Source organism: Schistocerca gregaria, chromosome 5 (genome assembly GCF_023897955.1).
Source record: "Schistocerca gregaria isolate iqSchGreg1 chromosome 5, iqSchGreg1.2, whole genome shotgun sequence".
Classification (NCBI taxonomy): Eukaryota; Metazoa; Arthropoda; class Insecta; order Orthoptera; family Acrididae; genus Schistocerca; species Schistocerca gregaria.
In genome coordinates this window covers 609,748,485-609,770,465 of record NC_064924.1, presented here as the reverse complement: position 1 = coordinate 609,770,465, position 21,981 = coordinate 609,748,485, and the positions used below count along the sequence as shown (strand labels likewise).

Sequence of the window (21,981 nt, the reverse complement as noted above, 5' to 3'; positions counted from 1 at the left end):
AGGAAAGGGAGGTAATGACAGTGGCACGTAAAGTGCCCTCCGCCACACACCGTTGGGTGGTGGCTTGCGAAGTATAAATGTAGAGGTAGATGTAGATGTAGCACTGTATGGAAGCTAAAAGTCTATTTTCGGTAGTCCAGAGACGAAGAAACTAGCAGTATTTGAAATGTGGTGCAATAGATGAAGGTTAGATATTAAATGGACAGGATAAGGACATGAAGCGTCAAATAAATCTCGTTACTTCATCGAGGTAATCATTTTAAGGTTCTTCTTAACTGATATCGTTGTCAGACTGTAACTATGACAGAATTTAGTTTATCACTTATTTGTAAAATAGTGTAAGGAATACAGCCTTCATCTTATCACTTCTTTGTCTCACGTCTCGCACAATGTCAGCACGCCATTTATGAGTCTCTGTAATGCTCTCATTAATACAGAAGTAATTAACATGTGCTACGTTTTCATTGATTAGAAAATACGCCACCCACTTTACTAATAGTATGTACAGGCGTTTGCCGTCCGCGGTGGCCGAGCGGTTCTAGGCGCTTCAGTCTGGAACCGCGCGACTGCTACGGTCGCAGGTTCGAATCCTGCCTCGGGCATGGATGTGTGTGATGTCCTTAGGTTAGTTAGGTTTAAATAGTTCTAAGTTTTAGGGGACTGATGACCTCAGATGTTAAGCCCCACAGTGCTCAGAGCCATTTGAACCGTTTGTACAGGCTTTTTTCATGTTTCAGTTTACAATGATGTTGTGAAGCGATTGGTTTGATGACGTGTCGAATGTACGTCATCCCAGCGCCACTGATTGCGTTTTTCATAAATCGAACTTTGCTATCTAAATTTCTTGCCACTAAGTCCGATTGCTGCTTTTCTTTGTGTAACATGCACGTTATTCCGTAACCCGATACGTCATATTATCACAGTCCCTGTTGTCCAAGCTTTTCTGCTCCCCAATTACGACTCTGTACCTAACTGCAACGATAAGAATGATAACTGTAGGTAATAGAGCAATTTTGACCAATCAGGAGACTCAATTTCAATGCAAATTGAAATTCTCGTGGTGTATCTTTCTTAGTTACACTCCTTCTGTGGTCACTGCAATTTGTCCCACTTCCGAACATTTGGGTTTCGGGTGAATTAAGTCAGACCGTTTCCTTTCATACATTCTTTTTTAGTGTGGTACATTACAAGAGGTATTTAAAGGAATGAGCAAGGAAAAACGTAAACGGAAAACCGCAGCCAGAAGAAAGAACGGGCCAATGGAACATCCTCTGGGTTACACAGAAATGGTGAGAATTAGTATGGGTTGAAAATGGGGGTCGTAGTCATAGATTGGAATTTACAAAGCGGACTATAGGGGTATGGGGTGATAGGAACCGAAAAGAGAACTTGGAGGATGATACTGAAGTCTATTGTTGTCTTCGTTCCCAACAAGTTGGCACTTCCGTCTCCAACGCACGGATCACCGTGAACAGTGTGAAGGACCCTCAATCCTTAAAACGGTGAAGTGAGATTGTGGGTGTAGCCTAGCGCATGGCTGCGCGTTTTGAAGATTAGAAACTGCACTTCGTCCTATGTTCTTCCCTGGCAGTCCACATGCTCGAAATTAAGTTTTGGGTTGAGCGGGGCCCTTGTCTCTATAACGATATGTTTTCGTAATGTCTATACATAAACATACAGTTATAAATGTCCCCGTTCGTAGTCCCTGATTATAACAATATGATTACTTTTGTGCTGTAACATATAGCTATGGAAGTATATTTGCGAACGTCGTCGACCGTGTGCGGCTGTTTCTTGTTGGATCGTCTGATCTGTCTGAAGTTGCATTGCGTAGGAGAGTAAATGCCTGATCTAAATATAATTATTTTTGGATAGCTCAACACGAATTTCGTAAGGGACCGTAGTTTATCATTCATTTACCAGTAAAATATGGCGAGGAGAAAATATTACGCCGCATGCAACTTCCGTCCGTTTCGACGAAAGTATTCGTGACTCTGAACTCTCTATTTGGCAGAAACAAAATTAAATAACTCCATGAAGGAGTGAGACGTAAATTCTATTCTAAATAAATATTCCATATAACAGTTACATTTAACTCTGAATTTATGGCAATTAATAGATGAACTTACACTGCAATGAACGATTTAACATGAATGCTGTTCTGACTGGCACTTCTCTTCTCGTAATGAAAATTATTCCTTTGTCGTTTTCACATACACGTCGCACGTCTGGTATGCAGTATTGCACTTTTAGTATTGCACTTTTATCTTACATTAGAATAATATTATTTTTAAGAATAATAATACGGCGGTAAGACATGCGCGACCGACACAAGTTACAAGAGACAAGAGAAAAAAATGAGTTGCTGAGTAGCTGTTCATCGAGAATATCTCGTACATCAAAGAAATGTGTAAAAGTGCTCTTCTTCTGTCCGCTTTTCGCGCCGCGGTTTTCAAAGTATGACTCACTGCATCTCTGACGACGCTTTGACAATAGACATGTTACGTCATAGGACATTCACCTTTTACATTCTCGCAACATTGTTTGCTAACTGTAGTTGTTGCCGAGCGACTGCTCGATTAGTGAATGGTTTAAAATGATAAGGCAATCACATAACGTTACAAGTGGCGCCTTACCTGGAGGTCGATGCGCGTCTCGCAGTAGTCTCCCTGGTAGCCGAGCGGACAGAGACAGACGGCGGAGTCGCCCGTGGCCAGGCACTTGCCGCCGTGCTGGCACGAGATGAGGCTGCAGCCGTCGCCGCCGCACTCCTCTGAAACACGGCAGGCGCCGCCCCGTCAACGCAACACCTCCACACCTCACACACCTGTGCACTGCTGACAGCCTGAGATGGAAACATAATAGACCAAAAACACTATTAGCACGAAACTGAACATCTATGGTCCATAGCACGCTAACATGACAGTACTGGCGAGCCCCTGCAACTCAGCTACTACTGGCAACCCCAGATGCTTAACCCGCCGAAATACCGGCAATCGCAGGGAAACCGTACTGCACACAGCACGCAAACCAGCCACACAAACCCCCCACACTGTGAGCTGATCTATGACCGATCGCCTACTAATATATGATGAGAATGTAATGTTTCAGGGACGCAGCAGCAGCAGATCCTGGAACGAGCGCCAGCAACGACAACGGTAACGTTGCACGATACCTCGCACTAACATAACCACACCATGCATGCGCTGTCGCAGCTAGTAATCCGCTACTGCCCTTACTACCCGTCCTACTATCGCAGAGGTTTTTTTCCCTTGGCGCTTGCCTTGGCACTTTTTTCCCTCTGCCCTTAAAAACCGCTACCCTTCAATCGCTTTCGACCACTTCTATCTCCTGATGGACCATGTAAATGAGTAATCTTACCCAGACGCATGGATAACATCACAGCCTGCATCCTGTGACTCCTGATTCTAAAACTAACATGTTATACGGAGGTGACAGTAGAACTTTTGGTTTGGTCACCACGTTGGTGCGGGCGTGGAGGGGCCCCATCCTATCCCGATAGCCCGCTACCCCTGCTACGTTACGCCAAAACGTTCTGCGTCAACTCAATTTCTCGAATAAAAATATGTCATTTCAGTCTTTGATCGCTATTTTTTATTTTCAATGACCGGTTTCAGGCTAGTTGCCCATCTTCACATCATATATTGCAGTTACAGAGTAACTTGTCAGTCAAAGCTGGAACCGGTCATCTCATACAAATAAGTGGAACAATCACATAGTCTCAGTCGAAGGTAAAGCAGGTGTTTTCTAGGTCCCGTTTTAAGTGATGAATGTAAGCTACATATTCCTGCGTATCGCTCCCATAGGGATTGCGAATAAAAGTATAAATGTAGATGAAGATGTAGATACTAACTGCTTAACTAGTTTAATTAATATGAAAACATTTCTATTTGTTTTAATTGCCCACTGTAATTTGGTAAACACTGTTGTTGCAACAGGTCACCAACACCGTTTCAGTGAGGGCATCCTCAGACCTGTCAGGTGTATTTGTTACCATTAAATCTAATATATTTCCCTCTTGTGTGGGTTTCCGAATTAAGTAGTTTTGACGGAGAACGTTTAGTATTGTTTCACACGATACCTCGTCATTCCCACCAGTTGAAAATCAATAATCAACCCAGTTTACTGTTGAAAGATTAAAGTCTCCTCCAATGACGATAGTACGGTTGTGGAGCACCTGTGCTGTTGAGGTTCTGTTTTATTTTCAGCTCGGAGTTTCATCTACAGTACACGTTTATGCACGCCCCATGTATTACTAACTACGGGAGAAAAGTTAACAATAAGCTACGTCTCTCACGTTAAAAAGATGAGACAAACATTACAAAATGGGGAGGAACAAGAGAAAGACATTTCATACATTTATTATTAAATTATATAAAGTTTGAAAAGACATGAAGGAAAGGACTATGGTCTTTCGTAGCCCGCTATCTACCTCAGAGATGGAAATAGCGGTACCCTAAGGCGTAAATGAATTAGAGAACAGGCGAGAAGTAGTACAAGTGGGAGAGGAATACAGTGACACGTATGCTCAGTAGAAGATAACAAGTGTTCATACATCAATGGTTATCCTTTATTACATGCAGTCATAACGCAAAACATAATTCCCTCTTTATTCAGAATGAGGCTATTGCTCTTACAACCAAGTAAAAGCACGTTATTTTGCAAAATGTAAATGCTGAAGACGCTCATTTTCGGTTCTGCGGAATTTGAAATGTACTAATAATTTACTTGCTGCGTTGCCATAGTTTTATTCGTGAATTTGTTACGGTCTGATTAAACCGTTGTAATGGATGGACGCTGTTTGAGTTCCTGTTTTTCTTCGTTATTATAAATGGACACGGGTGTCCTAATTTCCAGAACGAATTGTGATTCATACGCTGGTCGGATAAGCAAAATCCTGGAGCCAATATTTTAGCCCTACTCTGCGCATGACGTGCTAATTTAGTACCCCTGTTTCACTCAACCGCTGCGGTTTATAATAGTTGACTCTAAGTAGCAATCTCAGCATTTCTACGTTAACAGATGGAAATCCCTACCCGTCGTAGCAGAATAGTGCTTTAGCTAAAATTTTTGTGTATTGGCTGTGTTTAAATAACCCAAGAACTCAAATATACATGTCAATGTCATTCATTTTTGTTTAGTTTTCGATCGGTGGATTTGTACTAAATTTAAATAATCATACATAAGTGTACCGCTTCTTCTCCTTTCCTGCAACGTCCACGAGCTTCGTGTTAAGATACGAGTATGTCACTATTACTAAAGTAATTTTAGGCTTCGTATGCAGTAATCTACGTAAACTGCTGTTACGAGATTTCCCCTTATAATCTGTTAACGTATTCTCTACGACATCAGAGTAACAGCTGCGTAATATTATTCCGTTGGAGTTACTTATCTGCTGCAGAAAAAAATATAGAGTAGTCGTATTGGCACACGCATTTGAGTTCCTGTTCAAACGTTTGTCAGTTATGCCGATCCACGCCCAGTATATGCCTGATATTACGTAACAACTTCACTTTCAATTTAATTTGAATCAGAAGAGTTACGAATATGAAAGAGGATCTACTTTCTTCGTGCAAATACGCAGAGAAACTACAGACACTGGTTAACGACGCATTAAGTTAATTGATGATGTCGTTAGTGTTCAAAATGTTCAAATGTGTGTGAATTCCTAAGGAACCAAACTGCTTTCATCGGTCCCTAGACTTACACACTACTTAAACTAACTGATGCTAAGAACAACACACACACACCCATGCCCGAGGGAGCGGCCGCACAGTCCGTGACATGGCGCCTCAGACCGCACGGTTAGTTTAATTGGTGGATGTGTTATTGGTACTGCTGTTTCTTGTCAATATATTACTTCGAACCATTGTGTTCTGTTTATTATGACCTCAGTCGTAATGTGTTGTGTATTTGTCGTTGAAGATCAACGAAAACAAGAATATGCAGCGACTGTACGAGCAAGATCTCACGGTTCCATTGGCCACAAACTGGAAACCGCTTTATCTGATGCTTCAGGTTTTCTCCTAGGTACCGATTGATGGTTTTGTTTCCTAGCGTTCAGCCGAGGTGTTGCTTCCATTTTAACTCGCGATGTTTCGACTACCAACCCAACTGTCCTCTTCAGGAGCTGCGAGTTATGGCCTTGTTTGTATTCGCTGCCTGGACTCCTACCAGTATCGTCGTGTGAATTACAAGTTCTTGGGCGAGCATAATTAATGAGCCTGACGAGAAAAAGATATCTAGAACACCAATAAACCGAGCAGACGCTTCAATTTGAACACCGTTTGGGGTCCGGCACTCAGCTTATTAAGATCTCGCCGCTAGTCATATGCACAATATCTGGCAAAAGCGAAGAAAATGTGCATTTCATGGAATACCACTGCGCACGCTGACAATCAAAGGAACGTCAAAGGGTTTAGCGAGCGTCAGGGGCCGAAATCGTCGATAAGTAGACACGAGATCAGTAAATACATCACAGAGTGGATGGTGTTCAGCCAGCGAGCACACACAGCAGCAGAAGTCGAGGCACCTGAAGAGGATTCTTGGGTCGGTTGTGAAATATTGGAGGTGGAAGTCACTGCTTAACGTACCAACGACAACGAGGTCGTTAGAGATGGAGCACAAGCTCGTATTAGGGAGGTATGTAAGGAAAATTGAGATGACATTACCTTTTTATCGGCCCCATTACGTAATAACTTATTGCTATGATAATATACAACAAACACGTAGAAGTAAACACAAATTAACAGTATATTCGTGTAACCAGCTGATTCGGTTAGAATTATCAGCAACTAAAGATAGTGACTGAATGAAAAGAGAAACAAACAAACCGAAAAATGTAAAGAAACTGCAGTACTTTTAGTAGAGTAAATAGATTTCTCAAAAGTAAATAGTAAACAGATTTCCATCGTGCCAGCACCGAAAAGCTTATAATCAGATTGTACACTCAGATTCATGTTGTTGCGAGAACCATTGAAATCTGAATTTTGAGAAAACTAAGAACAACACGAAAACGTGGAAATGGATCTGGGAAGAGACTAGAGTGGTAGATGCGAACGCTTCAGGTCATCAATAGAAATGATGTGGAAATGGGCAGGACATGCAGGCACACATATGGTTGTTAGGTGGACATAGAAAGTACTTTGTCGATATCCAAGCGTTAAACGATTTCCAGTTGAAACAGACAAGTAGCCATTCGCACAGCTTTAGTTATAACGCTCGGTCAGTACCGTGTCTACGCTTTTTAGAACGTTGTATCGTCACAAAATGTTTCGCCTACCAGTGATAGTTTACTGCCGATCTTAAAATTCAAAAATTATCCGATAGTCTTGTGAAGTAATCATTTTCTGTTTCCGTCGTTTTACAGGGCTGTATTTTCTCTCTCAGAGATACATGAAAACAATTTACAACTAGCGTACTGAAACCGGAAGGATAACAAATGCTCGTGGCCGTGTAGTTACCGAAAGCACACAGGAGAAAGATTAGTCACCTCCAGGAGACATGGTGCTAATGTGGTGAAACATCAGCTTTGCCATCGATAATGGCGTCATTTGGGTGAGGAAGAGGGTGCACCACATTGTTCAGGCATTTGATACCAAGGTGAAGGCAGTCGTTGATGATTTGGTCCCGTAGAGCTACCAAATTGCAGGGACGTCATTTGTTGGTCTCACCTGATGCTCCAAATAGCTCCGAAGACTTTTCTATGGGGTTAAGATTGTGTGTTATTTAGTAGGCTGCTCGAGATGTAGTACATCACTTCTCCTATTGGTCAACCCAGAAACACGGTTGCTCTCACCTTGGAAGATGGGACTACCCACAAAGTACCTACCATAATGATTTAAATGGAAAGCCAACATTTGGTCATCTAAAATACTGAAATAATCATCCGATTTGTAACTATACTGATAGGTCTCAAGGACTGGCAACAAAAACAGCTCCAAAAACGTAAGTAAAAGATGTCTGACCTGAACAACACTCTCCACACCATGGAGGATGAGCGATTCACTGAGTCGTCAGTGCACTCGACGTGCGACATCATTGGAAAAGAGGCAAAATCGCGACTCCTCGGACAACACTGAAAGCCTCCACTCAGCTAATGTACAGTGTCTGCGCTCTTTCGCCCACTGGAGACAAACGAAGAAATTCAACAACTTGGTTCGTTGTGCGGACGTGGATACGTCTAAGAACGATCACTCCATTCAGGCATTGTTTCATATCCCTTTGTGGACGCATCCTATTATGTTGAATCCAAAGAAAAAACTGGAATTTTGACCTTAATTCACTATCAAACCTTAAGATGGGTTCACACACGTCTCCAATATGGCGCCATAGATTGTGGCATGCTGTATTGCTATCGTGAATTACTGTTTACAAAGGACGCCAAAAATTCTACATAGTTGCACAGCTTTCAGTATGGCGTCGACTAAAATGATATGGGCGCGTATGAACGTGAGAGTGCAGGTTATGGGCTTTAGAAATGTGACAAGAATTAAAAACAAGGAAGACGAAACCTAAATGTTGGACCAGAAATAAATTTCACGCAGGGATAAATAATGGAAAAAAACATATTTATAAAAGAAATACCACTCAGAAACGAAACTGCTGTCTGCACTGGCCAACTAACCAACAGCTCGCATGGGAACATCGTCGGCAGACACGCCATTCTTCCAAGATTTTAGAATCTTATTGTTTTCGTTTATAGAGGCATTTCGAGAAACCGCTACCACACCACGCTCTGGATCTGTTTCCAGCGTATAATCTACAGTTTATACAACGCTTCGTCTCACAAATTATGAAGTTTATACCACTCGCCTTTTTGGGTAAATATATCAAGTTTCTTTACTAATTCAAATATCTTTTAAGACTATGTGACACGTCACTGGTTTGCAAATATTGTGCACACACACACACACACACACACACACACACACTGCAACAGAAAATCATAGGCCTCGGTTTCTCTAGTTCTAGAAGCTGCGAAAGTGAAACTGTTGAACATTTTTTTACTTTTTTCAGAAATAAAATTTAAAAAACCACTGAAATCGAATATTGCACAGCAGCAATTACACTACAGTAACTGCATCAGAATGCTCGTGTTTCGAAATAATGCTACCAGGGAGCAGTGGTAGTAGGAAAGTGGTGCAACAAAATACAACCACGCTGAACTTTTTGTGGCGTGACGAGTCTCTTAACATTTTCGCAGACGCATTGTCTGTAGCAACTGAGCGAAGATAATTTTTTTGCTACCCATTTAGAAATGTGATCAACTGACTATATTTATTTTTTGATAATTTTATTTTTGTGTTTTACGACCGAAAACATTCGTGGGACATATATTACCACGGCACCTTTGTGAGATGGTAAATGGATTTCTCACTTCTCCTCTGCGTGCTGTTATGTGTTGCCATTACACACAAAAAATGAACAGTGTTTTCCGTTTTTATTAAATGTTTTCTTTTACTTTATTTATATATATTTGTTACTGATATTAATGTTTACTTACCACAATGTGAAAACAATCCTTGAAACTTTATCACTAAATAAAGGTTTGAGTTGATATATGTCACAATAATGTAAACTGCAGAAGCGAAGCAATGTGTTCCGACAACAGTAGTGATCCTACGACAAACAGAAACTGATTGTTGTAACCGTTTTCATATATCTGGTGCAGTGCACTACCACAAAATATCAGGCTTGGACAGAGGTGGTAAAACGTATTCCCAAATCCTTTGGGATACCCTTAAGTTCGCCGTAATTGTACTTCCCAAGAACCACAAATAATAGACTAACTTTGCGGTAAGTTTACTTCCCAAGCCCCTTCCCTGGTGGTAACTCTTTATTTATTTTTTTTAATTACACGTCAAGTTCCGTAGGACCAAACTGAGAGCAAAATCTACAAGATCATGGAACGTGTCAGTACATGAAAGTACAGCACACAAGCTATTACAGATAAAAATAAATGTTCATGAACCTGATAAAAAGTAAGCCCATAAATTTAAGTAAACGCTATCAGGAATACAATAAGAATCAGCTTTATTTTTCAAGGAACTCATCGACAGAATAGAAGGAGTGACCCATGAGGAAATACTTCAGTTTTTATTAGAAAGCGCGTAGATTACTGCTAAGATTTTTGACTTCGAGTGGCAGTTTACTGAAAATGGATGCAGCAGTATACAGCACACCTTTTTGCACGAGAGTTAAGGAAGTCCGATCCAAATGCAGGTATGATTTCTGACGAGTATTAACCGAATGAAAGCTGCTTATTCTTGGGAATAAACTAATATTGGTAACAAGAAACGACAATAAGGAAAATACATATTGAAAGGCCAATGTCAAAATACCTCAGACTCGTGAACAGAGGTCGACAAGAAGTTCGCAAACTCATACCACTTATTGCCCGAACCGCCCGTTTCTGAGCCCAAAATATTCTTGTAGGATGAGAAGAGTTATCCCAAAATATAATACCATACGACATAAGCTAATGAAAATAAGCAAGGTACACTGATTTTCGTGTCTAAGTATCACACACTTCTGATAAAGTTCGAATAGTATAAAGGGCAGTATTAAGTCTTTGAACAAGATGCTGAATGTGGGTTTTCCACGACAGCTTACTATCTATCTGAACACCTCGAAATTTGAACTGTTCTGTTTCCCTAATTATATGCCCGTTCTGTGAAATTAAAACGTTAGGTTTTGTTGAATTGTGTGTTAGAAACTTTAAAAACTGAGTCTTACTATGACTACTTAGTTTATTTTCTACAAGCCAGGAACTGAGGTCATGTACTGCACTATTTGAAACCGAGCCAATGTTGCACACACCATCCGTTACTACCATGCTAGTGTCATCAGCAAACAGAAATATTTTAGAGTTACCTGTAATACTAGAGAGCATATCATTTATGTAAATAAGGAACAGAAACGGCCCCAACACTGATACCTGGGGCACCCCGCACTTGACAGTAACCCACTCAGATCCACACCAGAGCCGTTATCAACATTGTGAATAATGACCTTTTGCTGCCTGTTGCTACAGTAAGAGGTGAACCAATTGTGAGCTACTCACCGTATTCCATAATGGTCCAACTTCTGGAGCAAAATTTTGTGATCAACACAATAAAATGACGTACTTAAGCCAAAAAATACGCCAAGCGTTCAAAACGTTTTGTTTAGCCCAGCCAGTACCTCACAGTGGAAAGATAATATAGCATTTCTAGTTGTTAAACTACTTCTAAAGCCTAAATGTACATTTGATAACAAATCATATGATATAAAATGAGCAATTATCCTTACACACAGCCTTTTCAATAACTTTTACAAATACTGATGGCATAGAAATTGGTCTAAATTATCTGCATTATCCCTTTCTCCCTTTTTATAAAGAGGGTTTACTACTGACCATTCCTAAGGGAAAAATTACAAACGTGGCTAAATACAGGGCTTACATGTGCAGCACAGGTCTTTAATATTCTGCTAGACACTCCATCATAACCATGATAGTCCTTAGTCTTCAGTGATTTAATTATTGACTCAATCGCCCTCTTGGCTGTATCAGAGGGGAGTATTTCAGACCTCAATCTCGAAAGGCATTTGCCAAGAAAGTTATATGATTTCCTATAGAAACTAAATTTCTATTTAATTCACCAGCAATTCTCAGAAAATGATTGCTAAATACTGTACATATATCTGATTTATTAATAACAGAAATATTTTTTACTGCGAACTGACTTTATATCGTCGACCTTGTGGTGCTGACCAGACACTTCCTTCACAACTGAATTCTATCCTGTGAATTATCTATTCTATTTGGATACTACATACTCTTTGTCTTCATAATAACATATTAAGCACCTTACAATACTGTTTGTAATGGGGTACTTTAGAGTGATTGTGACTACTTCTAACACTTTGATGTAATTCCCGCTTTGTTCTACATGATATCCCACTTGTCAGCCACCTGGGCTGCCCATTACTGCTAGTACCTTGTTTAGAATGTTCTAATGGAAAGCAGCTGTCAAAGAGCATGAGAAATGTGTTATGGAATGCACTGTATTTATCATCTATGTTATCAGCACTATAAACATCCTGCCACTCTTGTTCCTCGACAAGTTTAAAAAAAAAACTCTCTATTGCTGTGGATTAACTTTCCTACATAGTTTGTAATTATATGTGATGTTTGTTTGAGTACAAAATCCTGTTAGTGTTAAAATTTATGCATCATGGTCTGAAAGGCGGCCATTTACGCTTTTACTAACAGAATGTCCATCTAGTAATGAAGAATGAATAAAAATATTGTCTATGACTGTGCTACTGTTCCCCTGCACCCTAGTTGGGAAAAACACAGTTTGGATCAGATCATATGAATTTAGGAGACCTACCAACATCCTTTTTCTTGCACAATCATATACAAAATTAATATTGAAGTCACCACATATAACTAGATTCTGGTACTTCCTACGAAGTGAATCAAATACCCTCTGTAGCTTGAGCAGAAATTCTCTGAAGTCGGAGTTAGGGAATCTATAAACAACAACAATTTGAAATTTAGTTTCACTAAATTCAACTAACGCTGCACAACTTTCAAATATCTGTTCGGTGCAGTGTAGTGATACGTCTATGGACTGAAATGGAATACGTACATAGCCACTCCCTGATCCCACAAGGGACCCCTTGAGAAACAGCCAGCTAATCTGTAGCCTGGTTACCAGAAAGCCTCTGAATTATCAAATTATTTACGTGGTGCTCAGATATACTAATAATTTCAATCAACATCTATCAGCAGTTCACTAACTTTACCGCTAATACCTTTCAGATTCTGATGAAAAATATAACCTTCCAGAGGACTGCTACTAGATGCCAGGAGCATGCAGAGGTGGTAACATATATTCCTTTAAACGCTGTAAGAAAAAAAACTTATAGAGGGAAGTATATCTCCCACGGGTTAAGTTGCACCAGTAAAAACTGGGAGTTCACACATGCAACTGCAGTATGCCACTAGCTGTGGCGACACTTCAGTTGCGTGTGTGAAGCCGGCTTTACCCGCAGCAGTGATGAGCCGGATCAGCGCCTAGTTCAGGTTCTACACCGCGTACAGCGCTTCAGAGGGACCACAGTCGGTGACTGTGCCCGACGTACCACTCTGTAGCAAGAAGTAGGAGCAGGGAGGCCGCACCGCTGGCCAGGCGCTGCCGTCGCCGGGTACTCACCGACGTCGAAGCCCTTGACGGCATCTCCGGCGGGCGCCAGGCCGAAGCTGTAGAGGCGGTCGTTGACGATGAGTCGGCGCACGCAGCCACGCAGGCCCTCCTCGGTGGGCAGCTTGTCCGCCAGGCCCGTCGTGTTGCCCGGGCCGCCCACGAACAGCGGCTCGCGGAACGTGATGCGTGAGAACAGGCCCTGCACCGACACAAGAGCCACAGCGGGTCGGCGTCAGTAGGCGGATGCGCCGGGGCGAACGCGGGCGAACACAAGAGCGCACACTGTTCGCCAGCGTCCGCTTGTAGGTAGAGTTGCAAACTTATCACGCAGATAATACACTGAGGTGACGCTAGTCATGGGAGAGCGATATGCACACGTACAGATGGCGGTACCATCGCGTACAATGGTATAAAAGGCAATTGCATTGGCGGAGCTGTCGTTTGTACTACCGTATGCTTCACGTGGAAATGCTTCCGACGTTATTATGGCCGCAAGACAGGAATTAACAGACTTTCAACGCGGAATGGTAGTCGGAATTAGACACATGGGGCATTCCATTTCGGAAATCGTTACGGAATGTGTGGTGTCACCGCCAGACACCACACTTGCTAGGTGGCAGCTTTTAAATCGGCCGCGGTCCGTTAGTATACGTCGGACCCGCGTGTCGCCACTATCAGTTATTGCATACCGAGCGCCGTCACACGGCAGGTCTAGTCTAGAGAGACTCCCTAGCACTCGCCCAGTTCTACAGCCGACTTTGCTAACAATGGTTCACTGTCTAGATATGATCTCATTTGCGCGGCACGACAGTTTAGCATAGCCTTCAGCTACGTCATTTGCTACGACCTAGCAAGGCGCCATAGTCAGTTACTATTCATATTGATATTGATATGGTGAATCATGTACCTTCAAGAGCGACGTTCATCATTAACGGATTAAAGTTAAGTATCAAACTAATTAGTCCGCTTTCTGAATTCTAATTCCTTGTCATATTCCAGACCTCTCGTCAGTAGAGTCCTTCCCTCCTCACGCCAGCCTGCGTGAACTAAAACGCGTGCATCTCGGTCTCCACTAGTAACACGGTGTTGGCTCTTCTGCTAACACAGCAGAATGCTACTTCGATATCCACGCCTTTAGGAGTGTGCCGAGAACACAAAATCTCAGGCACTGCCTCTGACGCCACAGTGGCCGACGGCCTTCGCTTAATGACCGAGTGCAGCGGCGTTTATCCAGAGCTGTCAGTGATAACAGACAAGCAACAATATGTGAAATAACCGCAGAAATCAATGTTGGACCTATCACCAATTCATCCGTTAGCACAATGCAGTGAAATTTGACTTTAATGATATACTTGATGCAATAATTTACCAACAGCCGCATGTATTGTAGAAATTTATTTTATTTTATGAAATTCTATGTGCTACCAGTTGCGGCATTATATTGATGCCATCTTCAGGCCCCACTCGTCATAGCCGTAAAATCGCTATAAACGGAAGGAACCATAAGTGGATCCGTGAGCCAAGTCATGGGACAGCAATATGCACACATACAGATGGCGGTACTATCGCGTACATATAGTATAAAAGTGAAGTTCATTACGGAGCTGTTGTTTGTAGTACCGTATGACTCACATGGAAATGTGAAATGGTCGCCTGGCAACCAAGAGCTGTTGCAGGACGATTTGATTCACGGATCCAGTGACATGGCTCCTTCCGTGTAAAGCAATTTTATGTTTAAGACGAATGGGCCTGATAATGTCATCAGTGTTATGACGAAACCGGTAGCACATAAAAGTTCATAAAATAAAATAAATTTCTACAATACATACGGCTGTTGATAAATTATTACATCAAGAAGTTCATGCCAGCTGTCGTCCCACGATCCATAATGGACCAACGAGGATTAATGATCTATGGCGACTGATGACAGAAGCGATTGCCTTTGCTGACAGCGCGACATCGCCTGCTTCCTGGTCTCGTGACCATAACGGTTGGAATATCGACAACTGAAAAAAAACCGTGTCCTGGTCACATAAGTCTCGGTCTCAGTTGGTAAGAGCTGATGGCAGAGTTCGAATGTTGCAGAGACCTCACGAATATGAATCGCATCGAGCATTTATGGGACGAAATCGAGAGGTTAGTTTGTGCACTAAATCCTGCACCGGCAAACCTTTCGCGATCACAAACGGCTATAGGGGCAGATGGCTCAATATCTCTGCAGGGGATTTCCAGCGACTTGTTGAGACCATGCCACGACGAGATGCTGCATTACGCCGGGCGAAAGGGCGTCCGGCACCATATTAGGAGTAACTCATGACTTTTGTCATCTCTGTGTAAGGGGTCGTGGAAGAAGTCTACAAAATAAACATTTGAAATAGTGATTTCTACAAATAAGATCATGGATGTATTTAAAATGTGCATGCAAGTTTCATTTTACGCTGTTGCTTCTTTTCACAAAGACTCATCGAATTTTAGATATGTACGGAATTGTCCATACTTAATATTAAAATTCATTCTTAACTGCAGTTCTGCTTACATAAGAACGGTGGTACATTCGTTACGCACCACTCTCTACTTATGGTTAATCAAATAAATTCTTTCTGACTCAGCGTTTGCGATAGTAATGGTTAATACTAGCGCAACAACTTTTACCAGATTGAGAACATTAACATTTTTATATCTTAAGACACTTTCTGTTTTCACTACTTTTCATGGCTTTGCCATGCTTCAAAATATCCTTTGCGTTACAAAATTCATCATACGAACAACCATCTACATCATGCATCTCAGCTGATTCCATTATTTCTCGAAGATGCTAAAATTTTAGCGTGGGACATAGACTAAGAGTCACCCAAGATCCTACTGGCTTTGGCAGTCGAGCTTCGAATTTGATATTCTTGCTAATATGTTTCCAGTGACACATAAAGTTCCATAAGGTTATCCTCAACGGGTTTCCTGATTCTGGAACAAGTTAACTTACTTAAAACTTTATATGTGTCACTACCAAAAATCTATCACTCATCCTTTGCTCAATTTTACTAACCCTCGTCTTAGCTGCCTCAAAAGTTTCCATTATACTAAAATCAGAAGTGTTCTAAGACTTAGAACAATCTTACACAACTGTACCTACAAGGAGAAAAATCTTAAATACACCATCCAAGCTAATTTTCTTTCAGTGCAGAAGAAAAGTTACAAATCTTAGAAGACTCCCCTTTGTTCTTCTCCGTTTTTGTAAGACCTAATGATATTAAAAATTTTGACTACTACATTAAATTCGTGTTTACTTAATCTTAAATTTCACCAAATAAAATAGAATTCGGGCTCTACGAAATTAATTTACGACTGAACTACAGTTTTTGCATGCTCAGAACAATTAGTATTAACGCCATGTGCCACATGAATCTCCCGTTTGCTAAAACGGCGGAAGATTTTGAAGCAATTAGCTTTCACAGAACGAATCCAGCAATATGTTTTGTTGCCAACATGAACGGTAGTTTCTTCCTTGGGAGTGATTTCACCCTATTTTAATCGCTACTCATATTAAAACAAGAAAACACGAGCTCCGAATGTTAACAGAACAATGCTCACCTCGTGCACCTTAGCGTAATGTGACTCTTACTGGCTGGCAGAACAGACTCGTAATGTTAGCGGTGTTGCCGGTTTACTCTTTTACTTGTTCACCACAGCGCTAGAGACTGCAGAAAACGCCGTTGCGTGTCATGTGACATAAATCATTTTAACTACCACAGGAAAACGCACAAAAATGTGGGACGAATTCGAAATAACACGGGACACGGGAGGTGACAAGAACAGTATACAAAATACAGGATTTCCTGCGAAATACGGAACAGTCGGCGGCCTACAGTTAGGAGCTACAGGGGCAAGTTGAAGTGCGGGTAAACATGACATGGTCACTCACGTCAAGTCCACACTTGCCATCATCACACAGATTCCGCTAACGCATCGCAAAATTCTCTCTCTTCGTCCGTACAGGCCTTGGAAGGCCCCACGGCACCGACAGGCCGCCGTGTCATCCTCAACCACAGGTGTCACTGGAGGGGCACGTGGTCAGTACACTGCTCTCCCTGCCGTATGGCAGTTTACGAGACCAGAGCCACTACTTGTCAATAAAGTATCTCCTCAGTCTGTCTCACAAGGGATGAGTGCACCATGCTTGCCGACAGCGTTCGGCAGACCAGATGGTCGCCCATCCAAATGCTAGCCACGCCCGACAGCGCTTAACTCGATGCCGTCGGTGTTTGCAAATCTTGCAGGATTGTATCTGTAAGGTAACTGATCAGTTCAGTTCACATAATTTACTGTCAAACGCACAGTTTGGATATACAGGGTGGTCCATTGATCGTGACCGGGCCAAATATCTCACGAAATAGGCGTCAAACGAAAAAACTTCAAAGAACGAAACTTGTTTAGCATGAAGGGGGAAACCAGATGGCGCTAAGGTTGGCCCTCTAGATGGCGCTGCAATAGGTCAAATGGATATCAACTGCAATTTTTTAAATAGGAACTCACATTTTTATTACATATTTGTGTAGTACGTAAAAAAATATGAATGTTTTAGTTGGACCACTTTTTTCGCTTTGTGATAGATGGCGCTGTAATAGTCACAAACATATGGCTCACAATTTTAGACGAACAGTTGGCAATAGGTATTTTTTTTTAAAATTGAAATACAGAACGTAGGTACATTCCAATGTGATATATGTACTTCAGTGAACTTATCATTTCTGAAAACGCATGCTGTTACAGCGTGATTACCTGTAAATACCACATTCATGCAATAAGTGCTCAAAATGATGTCCGTCAACCTCAATGCATTTGGCAATACGTGTAACGACATTTCTCTCAACAGAGAGTAGTTCGCCTTCCGTAATGTTCGCACATGCATTGACAATGCGCGGACGCATGTTGTCAGTCGCTGTCGGCGGATCACGACAGCTAACATCCTTCAAATTTCCCCACAGAAAGAAATCCGGGGACGTCAGATCCGGTGAACGTGCGGGCAATGGTATAGTGCTTCGACGACCAATCCACCTGTCATGAAATACGCTATTCAATACCGCCTCAACCGCACGCGAGCTATGTGCCGGACATCCATCATGTTGGAAGTACATCGCCATTCTGTCATGCAGTGAAACATCTTGTAGTAACATAGGTAGAACATTACGTACGAAATCAGCATACATTGCACCATTTAGATTGCCATCGATAAAATGGGGGCCAATTATCCTTTCTCCCATAATGCCGCATCATACATTAACCCGCCAAGGTCAGTGATGTTCCGCAGCCATCATCTATTTTTCTTTGCCCAATACTGTATATTATGCCGGTTTACATTACCGCTGTTAGTGAATGGCGTGGGTGACTCTTCCTGGCTAAATAGAACGCGTGCAAAAAAGTGTCACTTTCCGTAATTTTTCTTGTGCTCAGTCGCCATGCAATACCTGGTGCATAGAAATATGGTACGAGTGCAATCGACGTTGATGTAGCATTCTCAACACCGACGATTCTGAAATTCCCGATTCTCGCGCAGTTTACCTGCTACTGATGTGCGGATTAGCAGCGACAGCAGCTAAAACACCTACTTTGGCATCATCATTTGTTTCAGGTCGTGGTTACGTATCACAGGTGGCTGAACACTTTGTTTCCTTAAATAACATAACTACCGAGCAGCATACATATCACACGCACGTTGGGCATTTTGATCACAATAACCATACGTCAACACGATATCGACCTTTTCCGCAATTGGTAGACGGTCCATTTTAACACGGATAATGTTTCACGACTCAAATACCGCCCGCACTGGCGGAATGTTACGTGATACCACGTACTTATACGTTTGTGACTATTACAGCACCTTCCATCACAAAGCGTAAAAAGTGGTCCAACTAAAACATTCATATTTCTTTACGTACTACACGACCATGTAGTAAAAATGGGGTTACTATCTAAAAAAAACGCAGTTTATGTTTGACCTATGGCAGCGCCATCTAGCAGGCCAACCATAGCCCCATCTGGTTTCCCCCTTCAAGTTAGACAAGTTTCGTTCTTTGTAGTTTTTTCGTTTGACGCTTATTTCGTGATATATTTGGCCCCGTCACTATCAATGTACCACCCTGTAAATACAGGTCAGAACTGTCTAAATGTTCTCCTTCTCCTTTTTTTTACAAAGCGGTTTAACCACCGATTACTGACAAATGTGACACATTACTTTAGTATCGTGCTAGACACCACATCGATTCCATGTTCCATTATCTTAATAGGGTTAATTATTGACTCAGTCTTCTCCTTGTCAGTGTCACGCAGGCGTATTTCAGATAGAAGCCTTGCAACCCATTTTCCTAGAGGGTTATATTATTACCCGTAGGAACGAAGTTTTTTTATTTTTTTATTTACCTGCTATGTTCAGAAAGTGACTGTTAAACAATGTACGTATAATTGACTCACCAGTAGCAAGAACGTGTTTAACTGCATAGTGACTTTATAACCTAAACTTCGTGCTAATGGCCTGAATATTATGAAGATTTACTCATTATTATTATTATTGTTATTATTATTATTATTATTTTAAGGACAATTATCTCACGTAGATTTGTACACTGGTACAACTAGGATTCCACCGGCAAAATATCGCCTTATTGCAATAATATTTCTTGCGTATTATGGTATCAGGGACACATGGAATCCGGTAGGACGTTATAGAGAAACTCCATTTTGATTGATTTCTCAGTTCCGTTTACCTACAAAGGTAAATGGAACTGTGTCGACTGGAACATACACGTAGTGGTACAAATAGTATGCGCTGTGAGACCTTTCTGGAAACAATACTTGTTTCTCTTGCGTCGCTAAAGCTTGCATTCAGTACTGCTCTTTTCCTTGTTGGGTTTATTCTTCACATCGTGTTTGTTGTTAAGATAACAGGGATACAGAACAGTAAGATAGATAGGTTTACTGATGAAGAATTGGGCGATATGCGCCAATCATGTTGTTTCACTAAATACGATGGAAGAGCGGAACAACATCGCTGTAATGTACCGTTTCCGCAGCGCTCTAGTCACATCCTAGTTTTTATGTGTGTGTAAATAGACTCCTAAGAGAAACCATTTTTTCTGTTGTACGTTTTGGTGGGTGCATGAAAGTATTTTCGAAGAAATGGAGGTAACAGACGTAATGAACCGAAACAATAATGTTTAAATTACAACTGTACAACGAATCCTAATGACAAAACAATCAGGTGAACACTAACGTCCTACACTTTGTCGGTGGAGTTCGAGTTAAGCTGTACACTTGATCGAATGTGATGTTAGTTTCCTGCTCAGATATTATTATTTATGTACTATTTTTCTGCGTTAAGAGCTGAGACATTTAGTTTTTGTTTATGAACCGGAAAATATCAGCACTTTAGTGAATGGTGTTGTATAAAAGTGCAAACGATTTCGATAGGCTGAATAAACGTTGTTTCCCACATAGCTGACAACGGTCACCATTCGAGAAGTTCAACGTTCGCATCGCATTCAACCGGTTGCTGTTTCTGAGTGAGTTGTATGTGCGTGCGTGTGTGTGTGTGTGTGTGTGTGTGTGTGTGTGTGTGTGTGTGTGTGTGTGTGTGTTTGTGTACGAGCGCGCTTTCAAGATAGGAGGACCTGCTTCTGCGTTAGGTGTAGGTAACTCTTCGCGGACAGGTTATACCTTTCACACCATAAAAGCGTATTGTGCTTTCACTGCCTGAGAACATTTGACCTTTGGTGCTCAGGAAAAGCCGTGGCTCCAGACGGACGTGATAAATAGTGTATGAAATTCCTCAGATATATCATCCAAGTGGAGGCAGCTTAACGTTTCGCTGCCAGTTTCTGCGGTGTATAATTTACGACGCGCGCTGCATAATTAAGCAAAAGGTGTGAACTCAGCAGAATCTGCATTTGTTACGAATGAAATACTCGGGCGATCTTTCTGCTAGGTTGGGTGTGCAGTAGAGTAACGGATTTATTGCCAACACATCCATTATATAGAGTCCGGCAGCGCTGTTGTATTATTCACGAGGTAACAGGCGGCGGGGCGCGACTGAACGTTTCCGGTCACTCTGCCTCAAATCGTGGCTTTCTGCCCGTCGGTCACGTTCTCCCTCGCTGCCAATCGCTTTCACTCGCTCTTTGTCTCCTGCACTTTCTGACAAAAATCACTCTTATTTATTTTCAGTGACAGTTCTGCTTTTTACCTTTAACGTGGGTCAATTGTTTAGAACTATGGCCTGACATTAAAAGCTTATGTGACACATAGAACGTCAAAGCTACGAGCGTGAACTTTGACATTCTCCAACATTTACACAGACATTGTTATACGTAGTACTTTAAGTGGTGACTCTGTGCTATGTAGCAACTTACCTTGGTGAGGCACCAATAGGTACAGCATTTGGGGGGATATACACTCCTGGAAATTGAAATAAGAACACAGTGAATTCATTGTCCCAGGAAGGGGAAACTTTATTCACACATTCCTGGGGTCAGATACATCACATGATCACACTGACAGAACCACAGGCACATAGACACAGGCAACAGAGCATGCACAATGTCGGCACTAGTACAGTGTATATCCACCTTTCGCAGCAATGCAGGCTCCTATTCTCCCATGGAGACGATCGTCGAGATGCTGGATGTAGTCCTGTGGAACGGCTTGCCATGCCATTTCCACCTGGCGCCTCAGTTGGACCAGCGTTCGTGCTGGACGTGCAGACCGCGTGAGA

The 21,981-nt window shown here is 41.8% G+C and overlaps 1 protein-coding gene across 1 annotated transcript in view; it reads right to left on the bottom strand.

Moving 5' to 3' along the window:
• Positions 1-21,981, bottom strand: part of LOC126272589 (pikachurin-like) — an 887,807-nt gene that overhangs the window by 130,461 nt on the left and 735,365 nt on the right. The window contains exons 6-7 of the mRNA XM_049975515.1: positions 13,227-13,416; positions 2,637-2,773 (exon numbers count right to left, since the gene is read on the bottom strand). Coding sequence (XP_049831472.1) covers positions 2,637-2,773; positions 13,227-13,416 — 327 coding nt within the window. The remainder of the gene's footprint in view (positions 1-2,636; positions 2,774-13,226; positions 13,417-21,981) is intronic.